At 36.4% G+C, this 11,225-nt stretch overlaps 1 protein-coding gene across 2 annotated transcripts in view; it reads right to left on the bottom strand.

The window, feature by feature from the left end:
• Positions 1–11,225, bottom strand: part of Amacr (Alpha-methylacyl-CoA racemase) — a 33,278-nt gene that overhangs the window by 7,473 nt on the left and 14,580 nt on the right. For both annotated transcript variants that reach the window (XM_081759624.1, XM_081759616.1), the window contains exons 4-5: positions 4,654–4,797; positions 3,139–3,382 (exon numbers count right to left, since the gene is read on the bottom strand). In XM_081759624.1, coding sequence (XP_081615750.1) covers positions 3,139–3,382; positions 4,654–4,797 — 388 coding nt within the window. The remainder of the gene's footprint in view (positions 1–3,138; positions 3,383–4,653; positions 4,798–11,225) is intronic.

Here is an 11,225-nt window from a genome sequence, read left to right as displayed (position 1 = left end):
ATCACGCCAATCCAGATGACTTCTTTAACGCTTAATCACCATGGAGGAGTGCTGGATATACCACTATGACTCCGAGACAAAGGAGCAAACAAGCAGTGAAAACATATGCATTCACCACTGCCGAAAAAGACGAAGACCCAACTAACGTCGAGCAAGGTGATGCTGAGTGTTTTCTGGGATTACCATGGTATGGTGCTAACAGATTATGCTCGTAAGAGGCAAACCATCACAGGAGTATACTACCGAAATCTCCTGATGAGGTTACGGGAGGCTATCAAGACCTCCCCGACAATGCTCAACTCATTCTGCACAGGACTCAGTTACACATGCTGCTTCTTTGGACTATGAAATTTTGCCCCACTCCCGTATTCTCCAGACATGACATTCAGTGACTTTATCCACGGAATAGAAACCATTGTGCGGCAGGCATTTTCGGTATGACAACAAGATGATTTTCAAGGTGGAACGTTTCCTGAGCAGCCACAATGAAGACTTCTACAACCAAGGTCTCCGATAAGTCATCTTATCGTTGTAGAAAATGTGTCGCACTGAAGGGCGAATATGTAGAAAAGGATTAACACCATCACTAAATTTCACGGTCGTGGCTTGATTTTTTTCGAGATGATAATTAAAATTTTATGACTACCCCTCGTATCTTGTGTCTGCTGAGAGTTTTGACTGACCTTCTCCCACGCTGCACAGTGGGGAAAAATTGTAATTCTAGCGGCGAAAAAATTCGTTGCGCTGTAGTAAAGCATGCTTTTGCACTTTTTGTATTGTAAGATGTTGTTAGCGAATTAAATAATAAAACATCCATATTGTTACCAGTATGTACATTTATTTGAGAGAAATAGGCTAGTAGCAAAGTTTGCAGTAATACGTATTTACGTCTTTGGAGCAGTATGAACCTTGTGGCGAAGAAAACCAATGCTATTACGTGTATATCTACTGATTCTACAGCAAAAACTAACATTAGATGGTGGTATACATATAAAGTAGTAATATGAACATATATGAAATTAACGAAGAGAACACAAGTTATTACATGTATATCTATTTCTTTTAACGAAAGAGTTAAAGACATGGTTGTGTATATGGATGTACCCGTTTATAGTAGCATGAACATTTGTTATGAAATTACTAAATAAAACATATATATTATTGCACGTGTACCCACGTTTACTAGAGACAAAAATAAGCAAATATATTTGTAGAAGTATGAACCTTTAATGAATTTTACGAAGAAAACACCGAAGATGATGTTGGTACATGCATATCCACGTTGTTTTAGAGAAGGACGTAACAGTAATTTGGTATACGTATGTTCTCTTGTAGTAATATGAACCTTTGTATGAATTTAACGAGAATTTTTCTACACATATAACCACTACTTCAGAAAAAAACAGAAAACAGAATGTTTGGTTTTTGTAGTATAATGAACCTTGCATAAAGGTAACGAGAAGAGCATAAGTCTTGCAATCGATGCATAGCCACTTTGTTCAGAGAAGGAAGTAACGTAATAGTGTGGAATGCGTAAGTACTTTTTCTAGTAGTATATAAATCCTTTTATGAAATTAACGAATTAACATGTAGTGTGGCGTGAAGATAGATAGTCACTCAACAAGAACTACACCCATATATATTCACACAATAATTCTATCCAATATGTTATAGCCATGTCATATGTATCTATGTACATTACATACACATAGATAGTACATGTTACAACTCGTACTTATTCGCTCTCGGAGCTTGAATCCTGAGTTACTGCATCAGCCTCAGATAGCAAGGGATCTAACAATAATTTTCTAATATCTAGTGAAAGAGGATCTGTATGACTGCGATAGATAACAATAGGTTGTGAGATTAAAGAAATTACTGGATCTGTAGAATACAGCAATGTGTGCAGCAGGTCCCTTAAAGTCTGTTCGCGAGACATTTTGCGGTATTTCCTTCCGAAACTTCGTCTGCACTACGCCACACTTGAAATACCTTCCCACGTTTCATCGCTGTATTTGCTTCTAAAAATCATATAAAATTAATAGGCAGATCTTGGCAGCTAGTTTTCTCACTATTAACTCTTTATAGTATGTAAATAAAAATAAAATAAAAATGAAGACGCCATCTCCCTACATCAGTTACTAAATGTTTTCATACATTATGCACAATAAATAAATAAATAAATAACATTTTTGAGCTTTATTTAGTTAAAGACGTATTTCAAACGGTAATAATTATCAAATAATACGACTACCAATATGCAAAGAACTACTTAAGTACCAAGTGCTAGATACATCCCAGAAATATTCAAAATATCAATCAAACTGGCGAAGAGATATTTTCGCAAGCAAGGAAATTTATAGCTTCATTTAGACACAAACGGAAAATGTATATATGGTCAACATTTAATGACTCGTACACTTCTCACTAGCTCACTTATCACATTGTTTTCAATGATATTGCGTGGACTCACTATCTCCGATTCATTAGGTATTGCCATTTTAGGCATAGGTGTTGATTGGTTTTCCGAATTTTCAGCTACTAACACGGCACTTTTTCCCACTGTGCGCTGCCTCGAAAAGAGACTAACTTGCCAATATCTGTTTCCTTCAATGAAAGAACAAGGTAACAAAAGAGCAAATCGCGAAAAATGATTCAGTTTTGGTTACTGTCCAGAAGATATCTTTATTTAAATTTACAAAAAGACGAAAAATCTACATAATTGAGATTAAACATATGTAACAATGATACTCTTGTTTGGTGATTTTTTAAAATATGTATCTTAAAGAAAGAAAACAGTGTGTGAACTTAGCTTGCAAGAAGAAATATAAAATAGTTGAAAATTTTCAAGCTATTCCCTTTACATTAGAAAGAAGCTATGATATGTATAAATGCATAATAATAACATAATTGATGCACTGCAAAGCAAAATGCAATACTGGCTGTATTTTCATTTGAAGTCAACACAAATGTGCAATATTTATATACCGGTAATGAAATCTACTATAGATACCTTTTGTATAATCCATTTCTTGATTTTAGAAAAGACCAAAAAGTGGTAAAAAGCGGAAATATCTTGAGATAAAACCTCATACTTTTTTTTAATCATAACGAGACCAAAAGCAAAATTTTACTTACAAATTCTCTCCTCTCTTTTGGCCCCAAATTGGAAGATATTGTGAACGAAATATCCAGCTTCCAACGTAAGCTGCACCTTCAACCATGCTAGAATCCACTATTTGCCCCTTTCCTGATCTTTCTCTTTCCAATAGCGCCATGGTAATTCCAAATGCGCAGATAAGGCCACCTCCAGCAAAATCAGCCAACAAATTGAGTGGCGGGGATGGTATTTCATCTTTACGGCCCAGCATTGACAACAAACCTTGAAGTAACAGTACAATTAATAACACAACACAACTTAATATTAATATTTTAAAAGTTCAATAATATTCAGTTATATTAACCCGTCAACGCCCAATGTCACCTACAGGTGACACGTGACACTACTTTAAAGGCGTCTTCTTGTTCACCAATCGTCCACCAGAGTCCTAGTAAACCACAGTAGCACCAGCTACTTATCTATATATGTTGCATCACCACACAAAAAAAGTTTCGAAGTCGACGTACTGTACAAGGAAGAAGACGCCATTAAAGTAGTTTCACCTTCAGGGGACTCTGGGCGTTGACGGGTTAACATATTTACATAATACACCTATTTTATACAGCAAACGGGGCATCGGTCAGTGTTATTTTATCTGCTATATTTAATATTTTGGTAATCCACAGTCTTTCAATATGGTCAACTTAAATAAAAATTAAGTTCTTATTACACTGAAATAATTTTACGTTTATCAAACTTGTATAGTGGAATAGCTATAGCGTGCTTTCCCAGGTACGACTCACGGTGAAAGTACAAAATTTTTGGCGTTGAACTAGCATAGTAACGTTGTGATTGTAGTTTCTTGAATCAAGCTATAACGAACTGCAGTTTGGAAAGCCTAAAATAATGGTTATAGGGAGCCGATAAGCCGCTCACCCCAATTTATGTTTTCAATTTATATTATAGCTGTGTGTCTGACATAGCCCTTCATAGGCTGTAAAGTCAGGGCATTAGTTTTAGTTTGGATAAATAACCCACAGGTACACGCACATGCGATTTCTTTTTATGGGGGGAGGGGTGGGGGTAAGGAGGAAGTGTATCGCAGCAAACCACAAACTCTTCTCGAACTTGAGGATAAGATCCGTGAGGTGACAAGTAGTGTTCCTGCTGAGATCTTGAGGAAGGTCGTAGCAAACGTACCTATTCGTTTGTAACTGTCTAGAACATACTGGTGCACACATTGAGTTGGAACTTTTGGAAATACAAAGGTATATAAAAAAACTACATGTGTACAAAAATTGAGTTTATACCTACAATAGTTTAGGATGGAAAATATTAAAAGTAGGAAGTTCGCCCATCCTGTAGGCATACATCAAAATTGATAATACTTCCACAATCTACTAATTCATAATACATAATCTAAATACTTCCATAATCATAGACTAAAACTATTAAATTTATGAAAGAAAGCGAAATCATTTAAATTTTCTGGTTGGTTCTTTTCACATTTTTCCTTAATGCTATAAATCAAATAGTTAAAATTTCCTCACTACCTGACATTGAGAGGTAGTTTATGTCATGTCCTGCCATTTTTGAAAATATTCCTCTCTGACCAAATCCTGTTAGTCTGGCATAGATGAGTCTCGGGTTATCAGCAAGGAGAGTAGTAGGTCCAAGTCCCAATTTTTCCATCACACCTATGAAAAGTTTATTTATTTATTTAAGACGAAATCAACTCGAGATAGCAGTGTAAGACGCAATACAAACTATTAGAAATGGGTACTCAATATCAAATTAAATAATTATTTTTATACACACTTAACTCAAATAACAATGTAAACTACAACAATTTTAGAATTTAATGTAATGCCAAATTAAAGAAAAGAAAATTTGATGTGTTTAATAGAATGCTAAGGTAGATACAATGCAGAAATATACTTGTGTTAAATTTGCAGTGAATGGTAAGTTTAGCTTATCAACAGCGATGCATCCGAAATAAATTCTGCGTGAGAATTATGAAACATGTTTCCATTGTGGGCATTGCATTTTTAGACAAATCAACATTTTGTGGCTCTGTATATCAGATCTCGAATAACTACATGACTTTCAAAAGAATGAAAGGAAGATCAAAGTCTACACAATTTTTATGCATCATTATCAGACAGTTCTTTTTCGAGAATACATTACTGTTGAACAACTCTATTTGAATATGCTTCAAATAATCATAAAACTACTAAATTAGGACACTTAGGGATTTTTAACACTATTTATTATCAACACGATGGTGTGCTTCTACATTCGCCATTACGAACTTTTTAGATAACCAAATTGGCAGATATGACCTTATTTCTTGACCACCAAGATCGCTTGGTCTTACAATTAGTGATTACTGACTGGGGAGTGACCTGTATACTAACACACTTACCCATTTGGACAATCTGAACGCAAAAGATCCGACAAGTCATTGCTGCTCAGATGACGTTTGCCATAATGCAACTGAAAGTTTAATAATGCACAGACGTTAATAAAACTCACCTAGTAGCGTCCAAATGAACGTCAGTTCATCGTTATCAATCGTCAGACACTTTAGGGCAAATTTCAAAAGTTCTTTCAAGTGAATAAATCACACAATTAGGAACGACTCTACCTACACATACAATATATATATATATATATATATATATATCATGGATCAAAAAGTTACGAACGTCCAAATTCAATTCTCTATAATTAGTGCTATAATTGAAAGGGTCGATCGGCAACCGAACAATGGCACTATAGGTATTAACAACAATACACCTAGACGCCATTGAGATGCGTATTGAGCACACGACGCTTGTATTAATGCTTTATGTATTCCTTGATGAACATGTAGCTTTCTCAAGCGCAAAGAGTTTTCATTGGTGAACATTATTTTGCCTGTGGATAGCCTTATGCACGTGTTGCATACGAATTTCGTAGGAAATATCCTTATGTGGCAGTGCCTAACAATTCAGTCATCAAGAGGTTAACCGCCTGCTTTAGAGAATGGGGATCTGTTGCAGACAAGAGAACCGGGAGACCGCCCATTTTGACTGATACTAAACTGACTCACAAAAGAAGAGAGGGAGATTATATATCGAAGTGGAAGATGATTTATATACCACTCGAAAGCACTAATGACACCTATTACGAAGCTGTAATAAAATTTTTCCGAATGCATATACTTTGCGAGTTATATGAATATACAGAGTGTCGAGAAAATCCGTTTCCACCCCCTAGAAATCGCAAACGATGAGACAAGCATCAAAATAGGGAAACACGTGTTTGATTATTTTAAAAGTACAACGTATCTAAGCAAAAAAAAAAAAAAAATATGTCCCAGAACCACCCGCAGGGTCCCAGGCGGGACCCAAATCAAAAATTGCAAAAGATAAGGGGGTCAAGTAGCATATCGTTGGAAATCTGTTGGGAAATGAAAGACGGAACAAGTCTCAACTCCCTAAGATTACCCTGTGTAAAATGGTATCCGTTCAAAATGTCAGCAAAAACATTGTAAAGTCTATGGCCACCCCCCCCCCCCAAAAAAAAAAAAAAAAAAAAAACTGAAACGGTGAGATAGATGTCAAAACAGGAAAACACATGTGTCATCATTTCAAAATCACAATGATTGAAAGTAAAAATATTTTGTCCCAGGGTCCTCCACAGGGTCTCGGACGGGGTCCTACTCAAAATTTTCAAAATGCAAGAGGGGTTAAGTAGCATATCGTTTGAAGGCTGTCGTTAAATGAAAGCAGATGAAGCAAGTCTGGACGCTCTACGATAACACTGTGCAAACATCTTGCGTTTTAGTTCTTCTTTCTGTAGCCGGGTTTTAGTTTATTTTCACTTTACTGCTTGTACTCAACGGAAAGAAAGGAAATGCTCCTACTGTGAGATTCTGCTCTTTGGGCCCAGTAATGTCTAAATAAATAAAAAATAGAAGCAAATTAAGAAATAAAGAAAAGACATAACATTTGACATCTTTGAGTATAGAACTGACTAGTGAATATATAAAGTACAACCACGAACATAAATAAGTAGAGGTTGGAGCCATAAGAAATAGACTCTTACCTCTACTTATTTATGTTTATGACTATACAATAGTGATACTTATGCTCATTGTCTGGATTGTCAACTATAAAATGATTTTAAAAAAATCTTGCACCAGGAACAGCGAATACGTGAAAATGTTTCGCAATGACAAGTGTCGATTGCTAAATGGAAAGTGAATGCGCTCGGAGAATCAAAATGAAGATGTACATTTTGACCGGCCGCCATTTTACACAGGGTAAGTTTTGAGAGTTGAGACTTGTTCCGTCTTCTTCCATTTTCCAACAGATTTCAACGATATACTTCTTGACCCCCTCTTTTTAAATTTTTAAGTTGGACCTTGCGGGTGGCCCTGGGACAACATTTTTTGCTTTGATACGTTGTACTTTTAAAATGATCAAACACGTGTTTTCCTGTTTTGGGATCTGTCTCATCGTTTGCGATTTCTAGGGGTGGAAACGGATTTTCTGGACACCCTGTATATTCATATAACTGGCACAGTAAATGCATTCGGAAATTTTTTATTACAGTTTCGTAATAGGCGTCATTAGTGCTTTCGATTGGTATATAAACCATTTCTCACTTCAATATATAATCTCCCTCTCTTCCCTTGTCAGATTAAAACTGTAATGCAGCGTTTACCCTGAAAAAGATTAAGGAACTATCAGCGCACTCTCAGATTTTATATGGAAGTGCTCAGAGAGTGATGAAGAGGTTACACTTTTAGTGCATATCATGTTCGCAGTGTTCAGGTATTGAAGAAGTAGGATGAACATAAGTGCGTAGTGTATTGTACATGGTTTCGCTCATATGTTGATAACCATGGAATTGCAAGTTTGACCGTGTTTTCTTCACTAATGAGGATTGGAGATTTCACCTTAGTGGCTACGTGAACAGTGAAAACAGTTGAATTTGGTGAATTGAAAATCCACATGTGTTACACGAAACTTCTTTACTCTCTCAGAAAATTAGAGTTTGGTTGCCATATCTCGGAAATCCTACGGTCAGTCGTATGGCCAAGAATTCAATGCGAAAGATCTTTCCTTCCCAAACAAATTTAGTCCTTTTTCCTCTGAGTCTTGCATCTTTCCCGACAATTTCATAGATAACTAAACATTGTTTTACAGTAACATTTTCAAGGAACAATGTTTCCTCTTACTTTTTTGGAAAAGCAACGTTTTTCTTTTCTTTAATAATGGAACAAGTCTGGGTTGGAGTTTTCCCAGCTTTCTTTTTCACTTTCTCTAAGAGGATATTCTCTGTGATTGGGGCTGAGTCAACAAACATACGTATGTACTCCCAATAACTTGCCGTTTGATCCATTCCGCCAATGAAGATACCGTGCCAGTATACAAACAAACAAACAAACAAACAAACAAACACAAACACACACACACACACACACACACACACACACATATATATATATATATATATATATATATATATATATATATATATATATATATATATATATATATATATACAGGGTGGGCCATTTTAATTAATCCACGGAAATATCTAAAAAATGATAAAACATAGAAGAAATGTTTGAAGTACACGTTATATATTGCTAAGGGGAAAACCATTCCGCCAAAAGCACCCCTCCCCACCCCACGGAAATGGGGGTAACTTTGAAATGTCAAATGGGAACATGGGTCGAGTAATACCTCGTTCGAAAGGTCTTGGAAAACTAAGTAACGCTGTACCAAAATTCGTTTCATATGGAGCACCAGTTTCAAAATGGCCGCCATGATATAGTTCGGAAACTCCAGTAACCGTAGTATGAAAACCATGGGAGGTAGATGAATGGAACAAAATTGAAATACGTAAATATCATAGGGCATATCGAATGATGTGACCCCTGCGATCCCAGCGTCTTTCCTGAAGGGATCTTGTGAGCTAACTTCAAAATTTCAATGTCCGACCGGACAACGGTTCGGGCGTACGCTTGACCTACCCAATGCTGTTTGGAAGGCAGACTTCAGGGATAGAGAATTAGTGCACTCAGTTAATGCGGATTGCCACAGTCAAGGGCGCCCATAACGGGGGCAAGGGGGGCTCTCGCCCCCCTAGAGGAAATTGTGCTTCGGAATATCGAAAACTCAATAGAATTTTTAGAATAGCTACAGCAAAATTTGAAACTATATTTGAAATGTCGCTTTTTCTTGCCTCCCTTGGAAACCACAACATGGGCGCCCTTGGCCACAGTTACATTTTGATTAACTATTAGCACTCATGTCATATTGTGAGCTTGAGGGACGAAACAGTCTGTACGTATATCCCCGAAATGCTTTCCGAATAACCAGCACGCATTGCATAAAAGTTTCTGTGGCGACGGAGATTAGCAAATTCACACGTTTGTAAGTTCCAGCAACAGCATTATTCGACAACTTCTTTCGTATAACGTTCTTTCTGTTTGCGCATCAAATCATACTTAGCCATACAGATATGCGTTACCATTCAAATAAAATTTCACCTTTTTATAGTCACTACAGCGTCATCCTTACAAACAAATGTTTCAACCATACCATACCTATTTGTAAGGTAGCCTTAATTTGCGAATTAAAGAAGAGTTCTCATTTGAACTTTCACTGTTACTTTCCACCCCGCTCACATACAGAGCACAGGAAAAGATTATTTTGCAGACATATACATTATGGCAATTTTGTATGGCAATTTTACTCTAACATTTTTATCTGTTGTATCATTCTTGAGCCTTGAAACGCCTCCGTGGTTTTCCTATTTAATTTTCGTTATTTTCATTTATCTCTACCCGTATTCATACTATGGGCACTAGACGTTTTCTTAGACACATTCACCATGTCTTGGCGATCATTTTGAAAACGGTGTCTCATGTCGAAAATATTCTTACAGAAGCTGTTTAATATACATTTGTCTATGTAACATGATGTTACTCGCTTCAAGTTGCTATTTGAAATTTTCAAGTTGGCCCCGGAGTCAGTTGGACCTTTCAGTGGAGTCCCGACAACACCTCTCGATGTGCCTTACGTCAGTTACCTACTCCAGTTTTTCTTCTGTTGATTTATCTCCAATCGCTTTCATACTACGGATACTAAACCTTTTCTCTGACACTGATACTATGTTTCGGCGGCCTTTTGAGAGCACTGCCATTTCACCTCGATCGTTTTCTCCTGCAAGATGTTTGATTTTGCAAGATTTATCGAACGAGGTACCACTCGACTCATGTTACTATTTGAAATCTTGAAGTTAGCCCCCAAGACCCCTTCAGGGAGGCCACTGGGATCACAGGGACCACACTATTCGATATGCCCTATGATATTTACGTATTTCAATTTTGTTCCATTCATTTACCTCCCATGGCTTTCATACTACGGCTACTGGAGTTTCCGAACTATATCATGGCTGCCATTTTGAAACTGGTCTTCCATATGAAACAAATTTTGGTACAGCGTTACTTAGTTTTCCAAGACCTTTCGAACGAGGTATTACTCGACCCATGTTCCCATTTGACATTTCAAAGTTACCCCCCGTTACCCTCATTTCCGGGGGGTGGGGAGGGGTACTTTTGGCGGAAATGGTTTTCCCCCTTAGCAATATATAACGTTTACTTCAAACATTTCTTCTATGTTTTATCATTTTTTAGATATTTCCGTGGATTAATTAAAATGGCCCACCCTGTATATATATATATATATATATATATATATATATATATATATATATATATATATATATATATATATATATATATATATATATATATATATATATTTCTTCCGCAACCGTATTGAGGATTCTCAGAGGACACTTGCTATTGTGTTTTATTACCCTTGTAGAGGAAAAAGCACGCCTTTTTCGCTAAACAAAAAGATTAATTGGTTCCTAACGCATCTCTCGAGAAGGTTCTGAAAATTTGAAATCCCCCAGCAATAATATTATTTAACAGAAATGAATTGCTCCTTCATTCCTCCCCGTAATTCAAATACTGTACGTACTAAATATAGTATTTTCATATTGAATTTTACGTACGTACGCTCATCCATAATGTATTTACTGCATATTATTGCAT

This window comes from Thermobia domestica, chromosome 1, assembly GCF_964235325.1.
Source record: "Thermobia domestica chromosome 1, izTheDome1.hap1.1, whole genome shotgun sequence".
NCBI lineage: Eukaryota > Metazoa > Arthropoda > Insecta > Zygentoma > Lepismatidae > Thermobia > Thermobia domestica.
The sequence above is the reverse complement of the archived record's forward strand: the minus strand, read 5'-3'. Positions and strand labels throughout refer to the sequence as shown.